Source organism: Bubalus kerabau, chromosome 20 (assembly GCF_029407905.1).
Source record: "Bubalus kerabau isolate K-KA32 ecotype Philippines breed swamp buffalo chromosome 20, PCC_UOA_SB_1v2, whole genome shotgun sequence".
Lineage (NCBI taxonomy): Eukaryota > Metazoa > Chordata > Mammalia > Artiodactyla > Bovidae > Bubalus > Bubalus kerabau.
This window is the reverse complement of record NC_073643.1, coordinates 8,521,279-8,546,787: the sequence shown is the minus strand read 5'-3', so window position 1 is coordinate 8,546,787 and position 25,509 is coordinate 8,521,279. Positions and strand designations below refer to the sequence as shown.

General features: G+C 47.8%; 1 protein-coding gene across 2 annotated transcripts in view; it reads right to left on the bottom strand.

The window, feature by feature from the left end:
- Window positions 1-2,130: 2,130 nt before the first annotated feature.
- Window positions 2,131-25,509, bottom strand: part of CMTM8 (CKLF like MARVEL transmembrane domain containing 8) — a 93,961-nt gene continuing 70,582 nt past the window's right edge. Inside the window, exons 1-4 of one of the 2 annotated variants that reach the window (XM_055558838.1) lie at window positions 22,420-22,670; window positions 9,010-9,183; window positions 4,107-4,223; window positions 2,131-2,573 (exon numbers count right to left, since the gene is read on the bottom strand). In XM_055558838.1, coding sequence (XP_055414813.1) covers window positions 2,490-2,573; window positions 4,107-4,223; window positions 9,010-9,183; window positions 22,420-22,488 — 444 coding nt within the window. In that variant the 5' untranslated portion in view covers window positions 22,489-22,670 and the 3' untranslated portion in view covers window positions 2,131-2,489. Of the gene's footprint in view, window positions 2,574-4,106; window positions 4,224-9,009; window positions 9,184-22,419; window positions 22,671-25,509 lie in introns of those variants that run through there. The other variant, XM_055558836.1, reaches the window with a different exon arrangement.

The following is a 25,509-nucleotide window of genomic DNA, read 5'->3' as shown; positions in this document are numbered from 1 at the left end:
AATAGCCATAGAGAGAAATTAAACGCCTAAAGCATTTCATTGATTTGTCATGAGTGGGTAAATACACCACATGAAACCCGCTCCCCTCAGTTCTATGAATGTGATGGTGCTGGAAGGGCTAAGACGACAGAGTGTAAGCACATTCTATTATACTTGGAATAATATTTTTCATCCCCAGAAAACTACTCTTTTGTTATGCAGGCTGTGTGGCATGTGGCTTTGCTTTTTTTTTTTCCTTCTTATTCCAGAAAAAAATTAAACCCAGCTCAAAACTTACAGCTTCAGCAGAGAATCATTTTGTTGTCTAAAAATTCACACTTAAAAATTATTAACGAACAAAGTCAGCATTCAAAAGAAGAAATAAGAACTTCCTTTCAGCTAAAAATAAATGCTTTTTGTTTTTTGGGTGGTTTTGGGGAGGTGAACTTTCAAGGCAACACCAAGGGTCATGCTCTTGAAAAGCCACAAATAGAGACGTGAAGGCAAGTCCCCCACACCCTACATGGACACAAATGAAACACTGATCTCTTGAAATAGATCCCTTGAAACTGATCCCTTTGGTGCTCCCAGTTTAGGAAAGGTCCACAGTTGGTTGTAGTCTATTTGGAGGCTATTTCAACTTGGCTAACGAAACCTTTTACCCCAGAAGTTACTTCCTATAAATGTGGCCATGGTTGTAGAAATCACACACACACACACAAACACAGAACATAAAAACAGGCTTCTTCCTCATGACTGTTTCCAGAAACAGACCTCTTAGGTTACAGTTTTTCTGCCTTTCATGGAGGCTTAACTGCAATACAAAGGACTTAAAAACCCACCCGGTAATGTGAGATAATGTAAAAAAAGAATATATATGCTTACATATATGTTAAAGGTTATCACTTGCTGTGCACTTAAAACACAACACTGTAAACCCGCTGTATTTCAATTTAAGAAAAATCGATAACACGGAAGGTATGTGGAAGGTGAATAGGCTTCTGCGAGTGTGAGAGGGAAAGATGGGCAGAGAGGCGGTGCGCACACACCCTGACTAGTTATTTCAGCTTTTCTTGCAAAACCAGCAAGTCGCAGGCTGTCCGGGCGATGCCTGGGAACAAAACTCCAGAAAGATCGTGGGCAGCCCCAGGCAGCTGCAGGTGTGAGCTGCAGAAGCCGAAGCATCGAGACTACAGGTGAGACTCAGACAGGCTTCCCATGCCCCACACCTCCCTCCCTCCTGCTGTCCCCTCCCCGCAACCACTTTGGACCCACAAGCCGAGAACATTCTTCACTGTTACTTTCAAAGGTCTGGGGTGGGTGTCATTAGACACTCGAGAAATCCCAACTGTTTCCTTCTTATACAGGGGGAAACAGAGCTTGGGTGAGGAATGACAGGAACAGGAAAACCAGCACAAACAACCCACAGGAGAAAGAAACGGCACCACCACGAGCAGAACGGCGGGGGCCACGAGGCCACGTCCACAGAGTGTTCGACTGAACCTGCTCCTGTCACCAACTACACTAACGTTTCTGTGGTTTTTTGTTTTTCAAAAGAGGCTCAGTTTGAAAAATCACCCAAAATACACTGCCGTGCCAGCAAGAGCCATCCTGCTCGAGAACACTTCCTCTGAGTGCACATCTGCCTCCCAAACGGGCATCTTCCTACTGTCTCCTAAGAGCTGATAACAATGTTACAAACTATTCAGGCTGGAGCCTAGAGATTTGGGGCCTTTGGGTCACACATGTTCTGCTCAATGTGGTACTCTGTCTCTGGGGTCAGCAGGATGGTTTTAAGGTACACCCAAGTATTTATTCTTTTAAGGGGGTTATGAGTTTATTTTGATCAGTGTTAGAAAAACCACCCACCAGCGCATCAGCCACTGTGCTCAGAGCATCACTTAAGGGGAGCTCATTACTAAGCTCCAAGGTTACTGGCCATTAGATGCTTTTGGTGCCAACCAGTCAGCGTGTGAGAATCATGGCTGCCAATGACCCCCAGGCTTGGGGAGATGGTCGCTCTGACACACTGGCCTGTGGACAGTGTCTCCCAGCAGTATCAACCCTGGGCAGCCCTGTGAGGGCGAAGAACTCCCTGCAGCCCCCAGCCTCAGGCTTCAGCAAAAGGTCTCCTTTCTTGAATGAGACACCTTGTTACCCTGGATTCTGCAACGTTTAATCAAAAAAGAATCTAGCATTTTTAAAAGTTTGGTTTATAAAGCTGATGCATTCTTTGTATCAGCAGTTCATCTCTTTCTACATTGCCTAAGAAAATAAGGTCTATGAAGACAGCAACAAGATAGTTAAGAGTTCATTAGAAGCTACAGCAAATAAGTATCCAGTTTAATTGTAACAAACCAGTGTGAGCAAATTTAACTAAGTATATAAAAACATTAGTTAAATACAAATCTCTGGAAATATACATTATACCTACAGGTTTGTTTTTTGTTTGTTTGTTTTACAGTGAGTCTTCCTTTTGTTTTCCCCCTTTTAATTTTCAAAATGGTGAATCACTGTATGGTCCTGGATCTCCAAGCTATAAAACTGAAATATGTGTTTCCAGCGTAGCAGATGGTGACCAGGAAGGCAAAGAACTGGAGAAAACAAAACACAGTAGAAAGAGGGTTTAGAATTCATCCTAATTAGCAAAAGTTATCACTTCACTTCCATCGAATAATGTACTTACAGCATCCCTTGACTCCAAGTTTTCTCATCTAAAACTGCTTTATTGGTTCAATTACCTTCCTTCTGGAATGGATTTGGGCTGTTTTTCTTTCTTGGAACTATCTGGGAAGCCTGTAGTTTTACTCCAATCCCCTGCCTTCCTCCAGGGGATCTTCCCAACCCAGAGATCAAACCCATGTCTCTTACATCTCCTGCGATGGCAGGAGGATTCTTTACCACCTAGTGCCGCCTGGGAAGCCTATATATATAGAGAGATGGATAGATATAGATTCTTTCTCATATCATTTTCCAATTACGGTTTATCACAGGGTATGGAGAAGGCAATGGCAGCCCACTCCAGTGTTCTTGCCTGGAGAATCCCAGGGACGGGGGAGCCTGGTGGGCTGCCGTCTATGGGGTCGCACAGAGTCGGACACGACTGAAGTGACTTAGCACAGCATAGCATAGCATTGAATATAGTACCCTGTGCTATACAGTAGGATCTGGTTGTTTATCCATCCTATAAATAATAGTTTGCAACTGCCCAGCTGATTCTTGCTGTGTGTGTTAACTACAACAGACCATTATTTTTAATCTCATGTGGACTTATGCTATTTATCTTTTAATAGGGTAAAGCACTCACTCCATCCTTACCTGGAGAATCCCATGGACAGAGGAGCCTGGTGGGCTATAGTTCATGGGGTCACAAAGAGTCAGACATGAATGAAGCAACTTGCTATGCATGCATGCAGAGATTTTGAAATATAAGTTTAAAGCACTGGTACAATAAACACCCACGGATCACCCATAGCTTTAACATCACCCTGCTGGCCTTCCTGTCTAACTGCCCACTTCCCCTAACACTTCTGATGCTGATGAAATATTTTAAGGCCAATCTCAGAGAAACTTTTAAAGTTAGTTTTTTAAATTTGAAAAATACACACGATTCCAAAATGCCAACAGTACAGAAGTACATGAATTAAAAAGCAGAAGCCTCTCATCCCACGCCCCTCATGGTCCATCACAGTCCCCGGAAGGAAACTCCGCTAGGGTTTATCCCTCTAGGCACCGTTAGGGTGTAAACAACAATTTCTACTTAAACAGAATCCTAGAGTGCGCATCTTCTGTCTCTCCCCAAAAGGATGCTGTAGGCAGCAGAATTATTCTTATTCAGTCACCCAGTCACGTCTGACTCTTTGTGACCCCATGGACTGTAGCCACAAGGCTGCTCCATCCATGGGATTCTCCAGGCTATAATACCGGAGTGGGTTGCCATTTCCATCTCCAGAAGATCTTCCCGACCCAGGGATCAAACCCGCGTCTCCTGCCTGTCCTGCACTGGCAGGCGCTTTCTTTACTGCTGAGCCACCTGGGGAAGTCCTGGAGGTAATTTTGTCCTTTTCCCTCTGATCCGCAGCCGGCCTCAGGGAGGAGGAGACTCCCAGGATGACAGGCTCACTCACCGACGAAGCTGCCCAGCTGTTGAAGTTGTGACTGTCTCTCTCCGGGGAGACGGAAGATGCGTCCACAATAGCAGCTGAGAGGTATAAGGCGAAGGCACTGCCGTTAAACCACAGACCCTGGGAAGCAGAGGTGCAGAGTGTTTAGGGAGCCTGGGAAGGTCTGGGCACCCCCAGACCCCAGAAGCAGCTAGAATCGCACTTGGCAAGGCACTCACATGGACACAGGAAGAAGGCAGGGGACGAGGCTAATGAGAAGGCGGCTCCTTGGCGCCTAGGGGGTCCCTGCTGCATGCTACTTCCTCCACTCACATAGGCATGAGGGTTTGCAAAAGGGCTCCTCAATGAGAGCAGCAAACAAAATATCCCAACTAGAGGCCGGACACACCTGATCTTTATTGGCATCTACTGGCAGTACATGAAATTTCCAAAATTTGGCTGCAAACATCTCCAAAATGGGGGAGCTGAAACAGAAACCCAGATTTCTGGATTCTCCAGGGAGGGGGGAAAAAAGCCAACAACAGAAGACCTAGAGATTCTGGGAACACGGCTCATTTCTAGTTGAAGACTATTCTGCAATTGTTTAAGTCCATGGGTCTGGGTGGCAAGGATTCCATACTTTCTGAGTTTACACTCATTTGTCTGACCTTCTGATCTCCTCACATGTGTGAGCATGCAGCTCCTGATGTGAAGGGGTCTCCTGGCTGCTGGCCAGGGTTCTAATTACTTCTCGGGCAGAGAAACACCCAGAGCAGGACGATGGCAGAAAAAAACTGCTGGGTGGAAGTCGAGAGACATGGGCCCAGATATGTGTGAACCTGTACAAAGTCAGGAGGCTTCAAACCTCAGCTTCCTTATGGTAGAATGGGGACATGCCTCATGATGACAAATTCTGAAAATGCAAATCAGAGCATTTTAAAACCAGGGAGTTTTAGAAGGAAGCATCGTTAAACAAGTAAAAAAAAAGTAACATTACAGGCAATGTTTTAAATTTTTAATGTAATAGATCAATGAAGGAATCTTAGGCTTGGAGGAGAGAAAGAGACTAATAGATGCTCTGGGCTGAAGGTCAGCAAGATAAAGAATCCTGACTAGGCAGTCAGCAGAACGAGACTTGGAGTCCCTTCAAAAGTGTTTAATCCCTTTGTCGCTTCAAGAAAGACCATCGCCTCCCTGTCAGGGCTGCTCACCCATGTGTGAAAAGGCCAGGGAAACTCAGTCTACTGGTTTTTCTGTTTGTTTTTTGTTTTTTACTTTTTTGCCTGCACCGCTCACAACATGTGGGCATCTTAGCTCCCCAGTCAGGGGCTGAACCCATGCCCTCTGCATTGGGGGCACTGAGGTTAACCACGGGACCTCCAGGGAGGTCTCCTACCTGCCAGTCTTTATGTGAAAAGTTTTGCTGGAGCACAGTCATGCTTGTTCATTTACTAAGTGTCTAAGGCAGCCCTCCCGTGGTGAGCGGAGCTGGATGACCGTGACAGAGAAAGTCTGCCAGCCTCTGGTCCAGAGCATCGGCTCAGAACTGAGACTTGGGCAGAGGTGGAAGTCAGGGTCCTGCCCATTCCCACATCTGGACCACTGGTTCCCATGGTAGCTTTTCCAGGCTCATCTTCTTCCCAGCACTCAACAAGACCTGGTTCAAGACTCCTCTTCCTCCAAAACAGCTTTTCTTAAATCTCCCCAACTCACTGTGATTGCCCCTCACCTGGATCCCCTGTGCCACAACTTCGGGGTGCCAGCCTTCCATGACTCCCTCAACCAAACGAGGCAGTCTTTCCTGCACCTGCCTGGGAAGCAGGGTGCCAGTTCCCCCAGGGCTGCCTCCATTGCCCCAGGCATGTGTGGAACCACTATGGACTTAACTCTCAGAAACTGCACCCGGTTCTTGAAGGTCTTCATGGGGAATCTTCACTTTTGTTTCTGGGTAAACAGGCAGGAGTCAGTCAATTTGCTTCCCCAAACACATATCCCACTTGGTACATCCCCCCACTTTAGTATGTATCACACAAAGTGCTGGGATGGTTAATCTGACGTGTTAACTTATGCTGGTATGCTATTCTGGATGTGTATCAAGGTGTTTTTAGATAAGATCAATGCTTGAATCAGTAGACCGACTGGGTAAAGCAGATTGCCCTTCCTAGTATGGGTGGGCCTCACCCTAGTCAGTAATGGCCTGACTACAAAAAAAGGCTGGCCTCCCTGTGAGTGAGAGGGAACTTCTGCCAGACTGCCTTAAGCTCGGACCACCAGTCTTTGTTCCTGCTTTTGGACTTCAACTGAAACTTCAGGTCTTCTTGGGTCTCAAGCCTGCTAGCTTTTGGATTAGAACTTACACCAGCAGCTCTCCTGGTTCTCAGGCCTCTTAGCTCTCCTGGGCCTCCAACTTGCTGTCTGCAGGTCTTGGGATGTCTCAGGCTCCATAAGCCCATGAGCTGATTCTTGGAGCAAATCTTTTTATATAGATAAACATTCTATTACTTCTATTTCTCTAGAGAACCCTGATGAATACAGAATTTGGGGCAGAGAGTTGGGTACAGATTTTGGAACTAGAATTAAAGTGTGGCTGTAACAAGAAAAACTATGACCAACCTAGACAGTGTGTTAAAAAGCAGAGACATTACTTTGCCAACAAAGATCTGTCTAGTCAAAGCTATTGTTTTTCCAGTGGTCATATATGGATGTGCGAGTTGGACCATAAGGAAGAGTGAGTGCTGAAGAACTGATGCTTTGGAACTGTGGTGTTGGAAAAGATTCTTAAGAGTCCTTTGGACTGCAAGGAGATCCAGCCAGTCAATCTTAAAAGAAATCAACCCTGAATATTCATTGGAAGGGCTGATGCTGAAGCTCCAAATACTCTGGCCACCTGATTGCAAAGAACAGATTCACTGGGAAAGACCCTGATACTGGGAAAGACTGAAGGCAGGAGAAGGGGGCAACAGAGGATGAGATGGTTGGATGGCATCGTCGACTCAGTGGACATGAGTTTGAGCAAACTCCGGGAGATGGTGAAGGACAGGGAAGCCTGGTGTGCTGCAGCCCATGGGGTCACAAAAAGTTGGACATGACTTAGCAATTGAATAATAATCTCAGTAGAAGCCACGAATAAGTAAGGGATTATACCAGTAGAAACACTGCCAGTTAGAACAGAAGGGGATGGAGACAGGCCAGAATGAAGGAGGGGTGCTGAACTTCTTGGATTCTGTAGGACAGAACCACAGAACTATATGACTGAGACACAGCTTTATCTTTCACAAAAAGAAAGGCGATTCAGAGATCGTCGGGGCTGGCACTCCTGTCATGGGCCCACTGGGCAGGCTGGTTCCTCCTCAGTTTCAAAGGGTGGGGCTACCTCTCTGGTTTCTGGGAGGGACCCTGCAGAGGCACTGGGGTGATAGTGCTCTCCAGGTGGATCCAGAAGATAGCGCACTGAACCAAAAGGATTATTATGGAGCCTTAAGATCAGATGGAATTTGCCTTGTAACTTTCTGGGCTTGCTGGAGACCTGTCACCCCTTCCTTCTTTCCTATTTCTCCCTTTTGAAACGGGAGTGTCTGTCCCACCATTGTATTTTGGAAGCACTCAACTTGCCTGGTTTCACAGGTTCATAGCTGGAGAGGAATTTTGCCTCAGGGTGAACTGTACCTCAAGTCTCACCCGTATCTGACACAGATAATATTTAAAGGAGACTTTGGTTTGGGTGGGGGCGGTTGTTTTTTAAGCAGGATTAGCACCTGTCTGATTTATCTTTATTTTTTGTTTTATTTATTTTTACATGCGGCATGAGGGATCTTAATTCCCTGATCAAGGATCAAGCGCATGTCCCCTGCACTGAAGTGTGAAGTCTTAACCATGGAGCACCAGGGAAGTCCCTTAAAAGGAGACTTTGGACCTAGATTTTAGTTGATGCTCGAATGAGTTTGAGGGACGCTGAGATGGATGCACTTTGCATGTGAGATGGGTGTGATTTGGGTGGGCAGAATATTATGGAGAGAATGTTTTTCCCTCAAATTCATATGCTAAAGCCCTAGCCCTCAATGCGATAGATAGTGATAGATAGTATTCGGTTAAGGAGCCTTTGAGGTATTTAGGGTCAGAGGAGGGTCATTTCATTCTAAGAAATGAAAGGGAGTTCACATCCTCTCCTCTCTCTCTGCCATGTGAGGACACAGCAAGACTGGCAGGCATCTGCAAGCCAGGAAGAGAGCTCTCACCAGAAACCAGCTCTGCTGACACCTGATCCTACACGTCTAGCCTCTAGAACTGCAAGAAATTTCTGTCACCGAAGGTCTAGGGTATTGTTCTGGCGTCCAAGCAGATTACGGTTCTGTAATCTATATGTCCTCTTACCTATCCACGGCCCGCATCTCTGGACTCTGTGTTTCCCTTTGCTGTCCTGCATCCCGCATGGAGTCAGGACCACAGTCCAGTCACTTTTGACCGCTCCTGCTCCCAAATATGAGCACACCTCGTTGTTCTAGCAGTGCCTTTCATTTTTCATTCTAACTCTTTGCATCTCACTATCAAAGAACTCTGCTGCCCAAAGAGTTAAAGCCACGACATCAGAAGGGGTTGGAAGGATGAAAGATCTACTGCGGCTGTGCCCTGACACACCTGTATCCAGGTGTCACTGTTTATTGAGAATTAATAAAACAAGAGGTTACACAAGAGAACAGAGCTTCTCTTGGTTCAGTCTTCTGAGGACCGCTTGGCTACTTTGCCTAAAAGGAATTCCTGGACCTTCCAACATGATGCTCCACACTCAGGTGTAAAACACTGGTGCTGGGCTCTCCCTGGCTTTGCCCTCTGCTTCCCTGGCATAGAGACCATCGCAAATTGACTGGAGGACTAAACTCCATCCCACCTAAGGGGCAACGGACAGGAAGAACACTCGTGGTTTGCTTACCACCGTGGTCCAGGGCACCTGGGGGATCCTGGTGTAGGTCATCGTTAGGTAGATGATGAGGAAGAAGACGGTGAGGACCCAGTAAAACACAGCTACGAACATGACCCAGCCAAAGGCAGGGACCCGGAAGTACTCTGTTCCAGCGATGAGCGTCCACACCAGCAGTCCCAGAACCTGTCAAGCGGGAAAGGCAGTGGGAAGGAAAAGGGAGATGGAAAAGAAAACAGAGGAGGAGGAGGAAGTGGACACAGAGGAAAAAAACAATTAGACAAAGTGTCAACTACAACTTTCATGCATTCATATGGATACATGTAACAAATGTGACTGGGGGCAAACTTACATTACCGCAAATATCAGAAAGGTAAAATGAACAGAGCAGAGCAGGCTGCGCAGAGACCAGGCGAACAGGAAGCCCACCCCTTGTCTCTGCCCAGCTCCTGCCAATTGTTGTGGGCTGGTTTTCTCGATCTTTCTCCCTGCCTACCCACAGGAGAACACAGAAACTCAAGTTTGTACGTGCTGATAATCTTGATTTTTAAATGCCAGCCCTGGAATTCCCCGGCAGTCCGTCCGGTGGTTAGGACGCAACACTCTCACTGTGAGGGCCTGGGCTCGATCCTTGGTCAGGGAACTGCTGCTGCTGCTGTTGCTAAGTCACTTCAGTCGTGTCCGACTCTGTGCAACCCCATAGACGGCAGCCCACCAGGCTCCTCCGTCCCTGGGATTCTCCAGGCAAGAACACTAGGGTGGGTTGCCATTTCCTTCTCCAATGCATGAAAGTGAAAGTGAAGTCGCTCAGTCGTGTCCGACTCTGAGACCCCATGGACTGCAGATCCCACAAGTCTCAAGGTGCGGCATGCAGGCATGCATAAATGAATGAATGAACATCAACAAATGTTAATGCTGATAAAGACGGACAAAACAACACACATCTGTGGCTGGGATCTGTTCCCGATACCCATCAAGGGGGCAAGAAACAAGCCATGGGTTTATTCCAGCAACAGTTGCCCGGCTTCACCGCTGCTGCAGGGCAGGGCGAGCCCGAAGCTCTGTCATGTCAGCACTGAGTGGAGAAAGGATGCTGACCCATACTGTGGGGATTCCCGGTCCTCAAGGAGGGAGGCCACAACAAAGTGTACGTCTCCCACCCAGCGCTTCCAGGGCCCGGAGGACTTCATTCCTGAGTCACAGGAATGCTGGCATCTAAAACCTATCCCCAGGAGATAGCATCAGGTGTCCGGGGTGGACGCTGGGTGCTGTATGACAGAGCAAGCAGCTTCCTTCCTGTCTCAGCTCTCTCCGTGGGCTGTGACACAAAACGGACTCTGATCACTCTGGTCATTCGGCCTTGACAGCTGAGCACCTACCACAGGCCAGGCTTCCTGCTCATGGGCCCTGAGGACAGAGCCAGGCAGGAACTGAGCAGACTAGCTCATGCACCACTTAAGAGCCTCGTGAGGGGAGATATACGAACAGTCACAATCGTGAACACGCTATGAAGGAAATAAAGGGTGTGACCAGAGTCTCTAACAGGGCTGTGAGCTTGCGGGCAGGAACGGCAAGTATCAGAGGAGGCCATGCTGAGGAAGAGCCTGAAGACCCACTAAGAGCTACAAAGACGGCTGGGTGGATGCTGTCCCAGGCAGAGGGCATGATGCGAGCAGAGAGCTGCAGGGGAAGGGCCTTCTAGAACCTGTAGAAAAGTGGAGGATGTTAGGACATGGGTACAAGATGTTAGAAGGCTTGGCGGTGGTCAGATTCTGCGGGCCAGGACACCTAAGGACTTTGGACTTTATCCTACGAACTAAGGGAGGGTTTTGAGCAAGACAATGATATAAACAGGTTAAGTTTTTGTTAGATCACTTTGGCTACATGGCAAGAACGGGCATGTAGGTGGCTGGGTGGGGGTTGGAGAGACAAATTCAGAGACTGTTGTAATAATCCAAGTGGAAGAAGAAGACGATGTGTTTAAGATTAAGACGCTGGTGAGTACTAGGAAGTGAATGATTCAAGGCAAATTTCAGAAGGAGTCAGGACCTTCACGGCTTTGATGGACTAGGTTACAATAAAATGGAATTACACCCGAGTCTCTGGAAAAACTCCTCAGTGGATTAGGGTGTCACCTCCTCAGCTGAAAAGATGAAATATACGAACAGGTTAGCAGGGCTGACCTGGGCTCAGGTTACAACCTATCTCATTGGAGCGAGCCTGGGACCTCAGGATGGGATTAGAAGTGGATGGTCCAGGGGAAGAGTTCAGGCCCTGCTTTAGGAAGGAAGACTTCCTGTGAGCATCATTTAGTGAGCATCACTAAGACAGGTTTCTGGGGGACCTTTGAAAGTGCTCATGGAGACAAGCCCACCTCCCTGTCCAAGTCTGGATGTCTGCACTGGGGAACAGAGAGTAGACTCTGAACACTGCTACTTTCCCTCCTTGGAGCTGAAAGCTGAGGTTCTTTTATCTGCCTGATGTCATATGTGAATCCAAAGAAGTGTTTATGTACTTTGGGGCTCACACCTGTGGCAAAGGAATTTATTGAAAGCGAAGAAGTATCAAACAGGATAAAACTCCAGAAAGTGTCAAGATGCACACCCCTGGGGTTATGGTCCAGAATTCATCATAACTGGCGGTAACCTACACACACAGATGTGACATTCCATTGTATCAATAGGACAGGTAACACATGTCATCTGGCATGGCAGGATCCGAAATAACATCAAGGGCTTCTTGATTCAAACTGAAGGGGTGGGAAGGGTCCTTTGTTGACCCAGGTTATTTCACCCAGGAAATAACCATGGGAGGACCCACTGCTAATGGGGCTGGTGTCTCTCTAGGAGCGTGCAAGGGTTTCAGAGTTGCCAGGATAAACTCACATCCACCTCAGTTCAGTTCAGTTCAGTCACTCAGTCGTGTCCGACTCTTTGTGACCCCATGAACCACAGCACGCCAGGCCTCCCTGTCCATCACCAACTCCCGGAGTCCACCCAAACGCATGTCCATGAAGTCGGTGATGCCATCCAACCATCTCATCCTCTGTCGTCCCCTTTTTCTCCTGCCCCCAATCCCTCCCAGCATCAGTCTTTTCCAATGAGTCAACTCCAGCTACATGGGCTTAACTAAGAGCTCTTGACTCTGAATGTGAAAATGCTTTCAATTATTAAAAGCAAGTGGGGGCCACTGTCCAGAGATGCTCTAACGTGCTAGCAGTGGTCATCTTTTACAGACAAGGACGATATCTCTGAGCAGTCTGCCAAAGAGTAGGAATCTTTCACCCAAGATCTCATCAGCAAACACAGGAAAAGAACTGTCAAGAAAAGACAGTTTTCTTGAAAATTGTCTTCAAGAAAATTCCTACTTGAGTGAATTTCTTGGGCAACTGAAACACACCCAGAAGCAACTTTTGTCTCTCACTATAACCAACGCTGATGAAAACCACTCTACAAAAACGCTCATCTCCTTGGGGGTGGGGTGTGTGTGTGTGTATTTAAGACAAACTCTTCATCTTTATTTGCTCAGACTTCAAAAATACTGTTTGTTTTTCACTGACAAGCATTATTTAGGCTAACACTTTTTTTGGAATCGTAAATCTGAGACCTAAAAAAACCTTTTGAGAGTGATAAATGCAGGCAAAAATGAACCTGGCAGCAGACGAAGCATATATAAAGCACACGAAGAAGTTATAACCCCAGCTACCAGCTGTAAATTCTCAAGAGAAACCAACATAAAAATTTTATGTCTACCCTTCTTAACTTCTTTCACTTGCATTTATCACTATCATTACCACCTGCAAATCCTTTTCTTTTTCCTTTAAAAATATGGATCACTCGGTATATGATGCCTATAACTTCTGTCTTTCGGTCAGCCATACCACGGAGGCCCTCCTTCCAGATCTACGTCGATTCTAACAGCGGCCCAGCTTTCCATAATTCATGGGACCTGCTCCCTATGGAGAAAAATTTAAGTTGTCACCTTTATGCTTCTACAAAACATGTCCAGGGAACATTCTTATAGAATGTATATCCCTGCAAACCCAAATTCCCGGATAATAGTCTTAGAAATGCAATTTCTAGGCTATTTTAAGCTTCAGAAGTACTGTCAAATTAGCCATTAAAAATCTTGTGCTAACTCATCTCATCAGAGCATGCCGGCTCTTCCTTTCCAACCTCATTAAATGCCCAGGTCGTAAATGATTAAAAACCTGGTTTTAAAAAAGAGAGAGAGAGAGAGAGCTCATGTTTTGCCTTTCACTGCTGGGCTGAAGCACAGTGCAGAGAAAAGTGCACAAACCCTAAGCGAGCAGCTCCCTGGATTTTCACAAACTGGACTAACCTGTGTCACCAGCATCCATCTCAAGAAACAGGGCACCTGGGGGCTCCACCCTCACTCCCGGTTAACTTCTTCCTTCCTCCGAGGGGAGCAAGTCCCCTGGTTTCTACCATCCCTGGTCTGGAACTTGAAAGACATGGAATCTTATTGGCCACACCCCCATGCGTGGTTTCTCTCACTCAGCGACGTGAGTTTCATCCACGACATTGACCACCGTGTTTTCACAGCACCAGTTCTCAACATCAGAGAATCACCGGAAAGGCTCACTAACCCTCAGGCGAAGAGGCTCCGTGCCAGAGCTTGTGATCAGTAGATCTAGGAAGGGACCTGAGAATCTGCGTTTCTAACAAATTCCCAAACGGTGCTGTGGGTCCAGGGACTGCACACTAAGAACCAGTGATGTACAGGATCCTTCTTCTTTTAGTTCGAGTTGTCCTGATCATTCGTGAGGATGGAAGAGCATCTTTTCAAAGGCTTATTAGCCACTTCCAGTTCTGATTTACTGATATTTGTACAAAACCATGTCCTTGCTGATCTGTAGAAATATTTACATAACAGGAACGGGAACCAGCAACACAGGCGGCAATCTTTTCCCATCCAGTTTACTTTTTAAACTTCAGTCTTCAGTCACATGGGAGTTTAAAATTTTTACACTATTAATAGGTTGAGCTTTCTTTTATTCCTATGTGCTTAGGAAGGGCTTCCTCAGAACCAATATCATAAAAATATTCTCTGATATTTTCTGAGAGCTTTGTGTGTTTGCTTAATCTGTAAACAAACTAGAACTGAGTTCTACAAATGGGGTGAAGACGGTTCAATTTTATTTGTTTCTCGCAAATGGTCAGGTGATCTGTTATCACATACTGGTGGTCAGTGTCTGAAATCTTTGTTCTATTCTACTCATCTGTATTGACTGCTAATGTGCTGTGCTCAGTCGCTCAGTCGTGTCCAACTCTTTGCGACCCCAAGGACCTTAGCCCACCAGGCTCCTCTGTCCATGGGATTTTCCTGGCAAGAATACTGAAGCTGGTTGCCATTTCCTCCTCCAGGGGATCTTCTCGACCCAGGGATTGAACCTGCATATCCTGTGTTTCCTGCATTGGCAGGCAGGTTCTTTACCGCTGAGCCACCAGGGAAGCCCTATTGCCTCCACCTAGCACTGCTATGCCAGGGCCAATTCCTATAGCTTTGGCATATATTTTAGGTTTGGGGGGAAAGATGTCAAAATGAACACAAGAATCTAATTTTGTTCCTTTCCCAAACCCTTTGAAAACTTTCATCAGAATGAGATGAATAGGAAAGGAGACCAAAGTAACATATTTTTCTGAAGCTTGGATGAATGTCCACCTAGAAGGGGCTCCCCCGAGTACCCAGCACAATGGATGAAAACAGACTCAACTGAGGCTCAGCATGAAGTCTTAGAACCTCAGGTGCAAAGATGCTTCAAACGACCAAAGATCCACCAAGGATCAGAAACCAGAATGGCTTTTCACTGTTTCCAAAAGCAGACAGGATGTTAGAAAATAATGGCAAATGGTTTCAGATGGGAAAGTGATTTCTAACCCAGAAATGACCCAGGAAAATTACCAATGAAGAGCAAGAGGCAGACACTTTTTTTTTTTTTCAGATACGCAATGTCTAAAAAAATCCACCTTCCACACATTCTTTCTCAGGAATCTACTGAAGGATATGACCCAACAAAATGAGGTCATAAACTCTAAAGGAGGAACAAAAGAGTAAGCCAACAGAACTCTGGTAAGCCCCCAGAGGAGGGGAAATCTAGACATGACAGGCACCCAGGCGTGGATGGTAACCAGGTCAGACTGGAGCCAAGTGACTCAAAAGACAGGCATGGTGACGGCCATCAGCACCGCGCTGAATGTTATTTTCCCTACTTTTTCACCTGGTGAGACTACTGGGGAACTTGCTCCACCCCAAGTGAGGCAGGAAGCCAAGAAAGAGGACGATAAGGGATCCAGGGAACAAGACATTCAGCCCAACAGAAAGGCAGGAGTTTCAAGGTGAAGGGAGATCCCCCGGAGAAATTTGTCCAAGTGAAAAATGAGAACTCTGATTATCTGATGGGACTGGCTTGTGGGAGACTTTACTGAAAGGCTACTGGACAAATGTGAGAGCAATTAGCTACAAAGACAAGTGAGCAAATTTTTAAAAATTATGCATGTTACTGACTTTAGTGAAAACCAAAAGAAACTACAGGAGTTGTTTGTAGTTACGAGTTCACTCTAATATGTGAGTCTAATATTTACATAGAGATGATAATAAATATTGGATACTGACCTGAACAAATGATAACAAGGAGGAGGAAAGCAATAGGGATGGGACTTCCCTGGTGGTCCAGTGGCTAAGACTCTGAGCTCCCAACGCAGGGGTCCTGGGTTTGAATCCTGGTCAGGGACTTAGATCCCACCTGCCACAACTAAAGATCCCACATGCTGCAACTAAAACTCAGCACAGCTAAATAAATATATTTTAAAGAAGAAAAGCAATAGAGATGATGCAGTGAACTGAATTCTTCAATTACTACCTTGAGGAATAAGATTCCTTGCCCCATCCCCACTCCCACCCCCAAATGGTACCAGATATCCATGCTTTTCTATGAAGAAAAATGTTTTACACTGAAAGCCTTCCACCTGGTGACCTCTTGAGGCTGTCACTGAGCCCGGCTGGCCCCCTGCGTGTACTCGCCCATGCACAGCTTCCATACCCTATGTCCTGCGAACCAAGGAAAGAGATGCCTTAGCTTCCATATCCTATGTCCTGCGAACCAAGGAAAGAGATGCCTTAGGTTTTGAAAAATGACACTGAGTTTGTCCATGAGGACTCTCCTGCCCGTGAAGCCTCTGAGCCTGTGATAGCTGTTCCGCTGCAGAGAGGAGTCAAAGGGCCTCGTTTACTCAAATGTGTACTGAGCGCCTCTTACGAGCCAGGGCCTCTTCTAGGCACTACCGGCTGGCTGATTTCTTTCTGACTTTAGCCTGGAACCAGCATGATTACCATTTGTCTTTCAGTCTTCAAAACAGACAGGTGACTTCTGATGACGAACTAGGCTACCCTGGGAGCAATGTACCAGCTGTTCCCAGCTGCCTTTGCCCCTCGGAGCTGCGCTGATCCAGCAGGTGAGCTCAGCACACCTCTGAAATACCTCATGGGGCTTGAAATCATTTACCATATTGATTCCTTGCAATAAAGTACCACTGGAGACCAGCTCCTCTAGATTTACTCTTAGGTGTCCTGCAAGGAGAGAACCGAACAGTACAACCATGCTGAGTGGTGTCCTCTTGCTGTGTTTAATACCACACACATGTGACAACATGCAATCAAAAAGCTCACTGAGTGTGCCCTGGTGGTGTCATGGTGAGTGGAGCAGACATTTCTGCCTCTGGAGAAGGTCCACCAATGGATATCTGACTATGAACTGTGACAAGTTCTACACAAGGAAACTAGGCTGATACAAGACCTTTAAGCACAAGGTCCCAACCACATCTGGATGGTCAGAAGCAGATGAAGACTGAGTAGGCAGGGACTTCCCTGGTGGTCCAGTGCTGCAGGGGACGCAGGTTCGATCCCTGGTCCAGGAACTAAGATCCACATGCCAAGGAGCAACTAAGCCCTCAGAGCACAACTACTCAGTCTGCGTGAGCGAGAGCCCCTGCTCCACGATGAGAGAGGCCTGTTCACCACAACTAGACGAAACCTGCAGGCCACAGTGGAGACCCAACGGAGGCTGACACCAGAGCATCTCTGCTGCAAGCCAGACGCAGTGCTGGGTGCCCAAGGGTCCAATGGCGAGCAGGGCATGAGTGCCGGCCCCTGAGGACTTGACTACCTTGTGTGAGAGATGAACACAGTCCAGTTCCTTCTTCTGCACAGGGGTTGATAACAGTGGTCCATGGCTACCCTCAGCCCACTGCCTGTTACATACAGTCCACAAATGTAGCCAATGCTCATTCATGTAAGCACCATCTAAGGCTGTTTTCATGCTATGACGACAGGGTCCATGGTTTTTGGCTGCAAAGCCTAAAGTATCTACCACCTGGCCCTTTATAGACAAAATTTAGCCAATCTTGTTGACCAACGGTCCCCAACCTCTGACATCTGATGCCTGATGATCTGAGGTGGAGATGATATAATAATAATAGAAATAGAGCGCGCAATAAATGTAATGTGGTTGGATCAGCCCCAAACTGATCCCTGGTGCCAAAAAGGGTGGGGACCACCGCTGTGGACCATTGTACTTACTCTCTGCATCAGGAAATACACACACGTGCACATACTGTTGTTTTATTTGTTTCCTGCATTGTTGCAAATAAGTCAGATTATTAATATATTGGGCCACAGGAGATGACAGAACAATAAGCCTGTACCTCTTCTCTGCACCATCAAAGAACCACACACTCCTCAAGATGACGGCTCCCAACACCAGTGGATCTTTGTTTAGAGTCACTCCCACGTCACAGATCAGCAGTGCTTCTCTTTTTTTTGAGTTTCTATTGTGCAGTCGTGTCCAACTCTTTGCGACCCCATGGTTGCCAGGCTTCTCTGTCCATGGAATTCTCCAGGCCAGAATACTGGAGTGGGTTGCCATTCCCTTCTCCAGGGGATCTTCCCGACCCAGGGATCAAGCTGGGTCTCCTGCATTGAAGGCAGATTCTTTACCAGCTGAGCCACCAAGGAAGCCCAAGTTCCTATTAGTAATCATCAATAATTATGTTTTATCACATACCAGTTTACATGGTAGATAGTTAAAATTAGATTTCAAGAAATTTTCCATCCATATGCCAAATGTATGTATCTTAAATTTAATAATCTATTTTTTCTTTTTTTGATTTCTTTTAATTGGAAGGTAACTGCTTTACAATATTATAAAGCAATTATCAGCAGCATTTCTATTCAGCAAGCATGGCCACCTTTTTCATTTATCCACTAGAGGGTGACCAAACCCTGCTTATGCAAGATTCAGGAGCTCCAGTCCCTGTTCAGTGGGAAGAAATCAGAGTTCACCATCTGTCTAGAGGAGTTCTTCCACTTGAAGCACATTCCACAGAGGTGGCGAGACACAGAAGTATGAACTTGGTCTAGGACTTATCCATCAGACCCAGACGTAGCCTGGAAAAGAGATTTGACAAGAAATGTAGGCAGCAGCTACGATAAGGATTAATCAATACAAAGACTTGGAAAGGCAAATTTAATCTGTACACCCCTATGACGTTTTACGGAAGTGTGCTTAAATACCTGCTGCTTTCGCCAACAAGAAACTGTGTCTCTTTGGGCCTCTGCTTTCTGATCTGGGAGGCGGGGAAGGTCAGGTTAGAAAAACTGTTTTCAAATGGGAGTAGGCGGCCAGGACCTAGGAGATGCAGATCTGAATGACCCGGCTTGGGTGGTGGGGCTTTAAACCACTTTGTTCTTGGTCATCTTCCCACTTCCACACACCCCAAGAGAGTGGGTGTCTCCCCCTGGCCCTCCTTGACCCCTCCTCAAATACCACTAGAGGAGACCTTCAGGTGCTGCAGAGCAGAACAAGGCTTGAGCCTAGGTGATGCCAGTACTTTGTGACCTCACCTTGCTTATACTTAGAACTTTAGTCTGACATGTACGGCCAATTAAATCACTAAGGGGGCCTTCTCTGCTGGCCCGGTGGTTAAGAATCCACTGTGCAATGCAGGGGACACGGGTTTAAGCCCCAGTCAGGGAACTAAGATCTTACATGCTGCAGAGCAACTGCTAAGCTCGTGTGCTACAACCAGAGAGTCCATGCTCTGAAACAAAAGATCCCGGATGATACAATGAAGACCCCACCTGCCACAACTAAGACTAGACAGTCAAATAAATAAGCAAATATTTAAAAATTTCAATCACAGAGGGAATCCACAGAAGCCCAATGGTGCCAGCAGGCAATGGAATGGGAATCTGCACACTGGGCTGGTTTAAAAATATATCTGTGTTTAATGGGAGGTTGCCTGCATGAATGGGAGCGGGGTTTGGGAGAGAATGGATCCATGTATATGGTATGGCTGAGTCCTTTCACTGTTCAGCTGAAACCACACAGCACTGTTAACTGGCTATACCCCAAGACAAAATGGGCTTCCTTGGTGGCTCAGCGGTAAAGAATCTGCCAGCAATGCAGGAGACCCAGGTTCGATCCCTGGGTCAGGAAGATCCTCTGGAGGAGGGCATGGCACCCACTCCAGTGCTCTTGCCTGGAGAATCCCATGAACAGAGGAGCCCAGCAGGCTACAGTCCACAGGGTCACATGACTGAAGTGACTAAGCAGCAGCAGCAATTAAAATGCTTCTGGTGTTTAAAAAAAAAATTTAAAAACATATCTACAAATTCTCTGATGCACTTTTAGATACAAGCGTCCCTCAAATGCTTCTGATGAACAGTGTATGGCAGAAATGATGCTGCGTGATTTGGGAGACTAAGTCATGAAAAGGATCATGTTGTGAGCACACTCAAGCGGTCTTGAGGGGAGAACCAGAGAGAGAGGAACAAGGTCTCCCACGGCAGCCTGCACCAACTTGCCAGCCAGGTGAGCGACTGCCTTGGAAGTGGATGTCCAGGCTCAGCCAAGCCTTAACTGACTGCAACCCACGAAGATACCAGACTGACCCTCAGGTAAACACCTGAGCCAGAACTGCCCGGCTAAGCGGATCCTGAATTCCTGATCCACAGACACTGCGCATGTAACACGTGTTTACTGCTGTTTCACGCTGTGACGCTTGGGGGTAATCGGTTCCACAGTAAGAGCTTCCCAGGGATGCTGGCGGTAGAGAACCTGCCTGCCAAAGCCGGAGACGTTAAGAGATGTGGGTTCGATCCCTAGGTCAGGAAGAGACTCTGGAAGAGAGAATGGCTACCCACTTCAGTATTCTTGCCTGAAGAATCCCATGGACAGAGGAGCCTGGCAGGCTACAGTCCATGGGGTTTCAAAGAGTTGGACATGACAAGCGATTTAGCATGCACATAACAGATGACTAATACACCAAGTGCACCCAACATGGGCTGTATCCAAGAAGCAGAGTGGGAGGTAGAGAGAACCAAAGACCTAGGTTCATCACTAACTTTCTGTCCCCTCTAAGCCTCAGTCTGTGCCTCCATAAGATGGGTATAACACTATCAAGGTGCTGCAAGGTCTGAAGGCATTTTGTGATCTCCAAAGATCTAGGTAAACAGCAGTCATTACTAGTCTCATATTTTTCTCCTCCAGAGGATGCTTAGCAGAGTTGGCATCTTGGCAGTTAAGGGTCCAAGACTATGTAGCCAGTGGAAGACAGTGGGGTCTGTTCTTGTAGTTAGAACCATGGGGCTCAGGGGTGAAGGACATGCTAGAGTAGGGCTGGCATGTTTTTTTCTGGGAAAGGCTACAGAGTAAACTTTTGGGGCTTTCTGGGCCACATGATCTCCATCACGACGACTCACTTCTGCCCCTGGGGCATGAAAGGGGCCACAGACACACGCAGGAGGGTGGGAGTAACTGTGTTCCAAGAGAACTACAGAAGCAGGCGGCAGGGACTTCCCTGGCAGTCCAGTGGTTAGGAATCCACCTTTCACAGGAATAGAGATGCAGACACAGAGAACACACTTGTGGACACAGCCGGGGAAGGAGAGGGTGGGACGGATGGAGAGCACAGCGCTGAAATCTACACACCACCACGTGTGAAACAGCTGGCTGGTGGGAAGAGGCCGCGTGACACAGGGAGCAGGGCGCGGCGCTCTGAGACGACCTAGAGGGGTGGGGTGGGGGTGCTGGGAAGGGGGCTCAAGAGGACGGGGGTAGACGTATACTTAGAGCTAATTCACCTTGTACAGCAGAAACTAATGCAACATTGAAAAGCGATTATCCTCCAATTAAAAAAATAAAGGGACTCAGGTTCAATCTTTGGTCAGGGAACTAAGATCTCATATTCTGCAGGGCAACTAAGCCAGCGCATCTCAACCAGAGAATCCGAGAGCTCTAGAGCTCACGCTCCACAGCACAGGAAGCCCTCACACACCACAACAGAGACCGAGCACAGCCAACAATAAAACAGATGGCAGGCGGGCGATCGTGTGCCAGCCTCTGTCCCTGAGCCTTGCAGAGATAGAGGGTGTGGGCCCCACTGCAATGTGGTCACGTAGGCGACCCCCTCCGCCGGCCCCGCACCACCCTGAGCTTGTTAGAAATGCAGTCTAGGGCCACCCTCGAGTTCTCACAAGTCTCCAGCAGCTTGGCTTTGAGAAGGCCCTTCCTCCTGCCTTCCCTCTGACTCCCTCAGGAGCCCCATGCGCCAGGGACTTACAAGGGATCTTGGGTGACAATGACTTGATCAAAGATCTCCTCACAAGGGACACACACCAGCTCCAACATTCTCCAGGAATCCGTGAATAACACTTCATTCATGGTCCTGGGTAACCATGGTAAGCAAAGGAGCAGCCAGTCCTGGTCAGAGAGCTTAGAGCCTTCCAGAAAATAGGACCGAGTGGTAGCCACACTCTCAGGGTGAGGAGACTGGATTCAGCAATACCCCAAGGCGACCTACACCCCCACGGCTGAGGGAGCCCTCTGAGGTCGGACGCCCGCCTGGCTCCCAGCCCTGCCGGCTTCTTTCAGCAGAATTCCTTGCTGATTTCCTTCTGTTTGGGTGAAGCGCGGGCAAAGGGGGGAAGGAAAAGGGATACCTTTTAAGGAACAGCAAAGAGATGACAGGCTTATAGGAGACGTCCCTGATGGCTCAGTAGCTAAGGATCTGCCTGCCAATGCAAAGACATGGGTTCAATCCCTGGTCTGGGAAGATTCCCACATGCCTCAGAGCAACTAAGCCCATGCATACTCCACAGCAAGAGGAGCCACAGCAATGAGAAGCCCCACAGTGCAACTAGAGGGTAGCCTCCACCCGCCGTAACTAGAGAAAAAGCTGTGTAGCAGTGAAGACTCAGTGCCGCCAAAAATAATCTTTTTTAATTTCTAAAAAAAGAAGGAGGAGGAGGAAAAGAAAGGCTTATAGGGAGGAAGCAGTAGGAAGCAAGAGGAAAAAGGCACTGTGGGGGGGCAGGGAGGTGAGAGTCAGTACGAAGCAGCACCTCCGTCTTCTCCGTGGAGGGAAGCTCCAATCCCACCACGACCATGACCGTCCTGCCTCTCAGCAGCATCACTGTCTGTCCATGGTACTCCCACTCGCGTGACTCATCTCATTCAGACACACGCAGCCACATGGTGCAGAGGATCACGCGCCCCTGGGCAAGGTCAGGTTGAAAACAGCAGTCTACAAAGCCGGGTCTGGGGTTTCTCTCCGCTACGGACCCTCCCAGGACCGCCCACAGGGGCACAGCTCCATCTGAGGTCAAAAAAACCCGCCTCACATGAACTGGTCTTCCTGTACGCTGCCACCACTGCATCAGGCCCCCTGCAGGCACGTGCCCCCCGGGTGAGTCTGTGTCCACCGGCGGGCAGGAATTTCCACCTCTGTCCTCCCTGAGGCACCAGGAAGGGAGGAGATCAGACAGAGCGGTTCACACGCTGTCAACAGTACAACATCAGGAGCCACGCGGCCGCTCTTTAATGTCAATCTTAAAAGCCCTGAAATAAAAGCCAAGCACGGAGGTATGAACTGCTTCCCTCTGCCAAGGATGCCAGGCACTTGCCCCACAGCGGCGGGTGTGAGAAATTACTCTCATGTCAAGGAAGTCGGACCACTGCATTCCAGGTCAGGGAGCTCTGCAGCTGTCTGTCCGGGCTGCTGTTCTTTGCAGTCTGTCCTTCCCTCGGTCCACATGCTTTGTGGGTGTCTGACTGCCTCTGAGTGTAGAAAATAAGGCTGTGCATCTTTGGCCAAGAGCTTGGATCCCTCGAGTGGCAGATCCCTCTCCTTCTAGGAAGCTGGAAAGGCCATTCTTGATTCCGTGTTTTATGATTATCAGGCCTTTCTGTTTCAAACAGAAGGAAACTGGGGTGAGTTATACATCATAATCCCTGGAGAAGGAAATGGCAACCCACTCCAATATTCCTGCCAGGAAAATCCCATGAACAGAGGAGCCTGGCGGGCCACAGTCCATGGGGTCGCAGAGAGTCAGACGCAACAGAGTGAGCACGCATGCACACATACATCATAACGGTCACTCCAGGAAACACCAGGGGACAGGCAACCTTCATCACATGCCCTTGGCCCCAGCTAGACCAGGCTCAGAGCGGGCTGAAGGCCACGGTCAGTGAGGTCACAGCTGTGGAAATGCAGAAAGACAACCATCTGGCCCCTAGAAACAATCAAGAATGTCAAACTCTGTTTGAAGGTGAGTCCGACCCCCACGTTATTATGTACACCTCATCGGGGTCCCACCACCTGCCAGCTAGTGTACCTGGCCCCTGAACACCAGTCCAGTCTACACCTGTCAGGAGATGAGCACAAACACATTGCAGGCAGGAAGACTAGCATCAACAGGAAGGCGCCATACTGTTCCAGCTCTCCCAGAAAGGGAGCTGGGAGGGCCAGTGCCGAGGGTGCAGCCCCGCACCAGCTGGACAGACCCATGAGCATCCCCGGAGATCAGCTCCGGCCCTTCCCTTCCTTCCTTTTCAGACAGAAAAGCCCTGGAGTCCTTGCCCCAGGCTGTCAGAGAGTAAGAAAGAGGTGTGTTCTTTTGTGGGGAGGTGAAGAGGGTTGAGAGGCACGTGGGATCTTGGTTCCCCAACCAGGGATCAAACCCACGCCCCCTGCAGTGGAAGTCACCAGGGAAGTCCCCAGCAGAGGTGTGTTCTTACTCAGGGAGCAGACAGGCACCTAGGGAGAGACTAGCACCTAAATGTTGATTCTGTTTTCAATTTTTTGATGAAGCTTTATACACTTGTTTCCATAGCAGCTGTAGTATTTTACATTCCTACCAGCAGGGCACGTGGCTTCCCTCGTAGCTCAGTCGGTAAAGAATCTGCCTTGCAATGCAGGAGACCTGGGTTCAATCCCTGGGTCAGGAAGATCCCCTGGAGAAGGAAATGGCAACCCACTCCAGTATTCTTGCCTGGAGAATCCCATGGACAGAGAGGCCTGGTGGGTTATAGTCCATGGGGTTGCAAAGAGTCAGACACGACTGAGAGACTAAACCACCACCAGCAGGGCACAAGGGCTCCAATTTCTCCACATTCTTGGCAGCACTTGTCACTGTGTCTTTTTGATAGCTGCTACCCTACTGGGTGTGAGGTGGTATCTCATTTGATTTTGATTTGCATTTCCTTAATGATCAGTGACATTGAGCAGCTTTTCATGAGCTTGTTGTTGGTCATCGGTCTATCTTTTTTGGAGAAATGTCTAGCCAAGTTTTTTTGCCCATTTAAAAACTGAATCTCTTGTTAAGTTGTAGGAGCTCTTTATATATTCTGGATCTTAATCCTGTATCAGATATTTGACTTGCAGATCTGTTCTCTCATTCTGTCAGCTGCCTTTTCACTCTGCAGATGGCTTCCTCTGCTGTGCAGAAATTTTTTAATTTGATGTAGTCCTGTTTTCCCTACTTTGGCTTCTGTTTTGGGTGTTATATCCAAGAAATCACTGGTGAATACCAAGTCATGAAGATTTCCCCCTATGTTTTCTTTTAGGAGTTCTATAATTCAGGTCTTATCTTGAGGTCTTTAATTTATTTTGAGTTCCCTTTTGTATATGATGTAAGGTAAGGTATCCAACTTCATTGGATGTATCCAACTTCATTCTTTTGCCTGCGGATATTCCAAATTTCCCAATATCATTTGTTGAAAAGACTGTCCTTCCCCTTGGCACTTGTCCTTCTTCCTTGGAGCTTGTGCTGAAGGTCATGTGACCATAGATGTGTGTGCTAAGTTGCTTCAGTCATGTCCGACTCTTTGCGACCCTGAGGACTGTAGCCCGCCAGGCTCCTCTGTCCATGGGATTCTCCAGGCAGGACTACTGGAGTGGGTTGCCATGCCCTCCTCCAAGGGATGTTCCAGAACCAGGGATGGAACCCACGTCTCTTAAGTCTCCCACACTGGCAGGCAGGTTCTTCACCACTAGCGCCTCCTGGGACCATAGACATGAGGGTTTATTTCTGGGCTCTCTATTCTGACCCACTGGGCCGTATGCTGTTGGGAAATGCAGTCTTGTCTGTGCAGTCTTCTGACCCTCATTCAGCTGTATAATAATGAGCCTTGGGCCTGGAATACTGCATTAC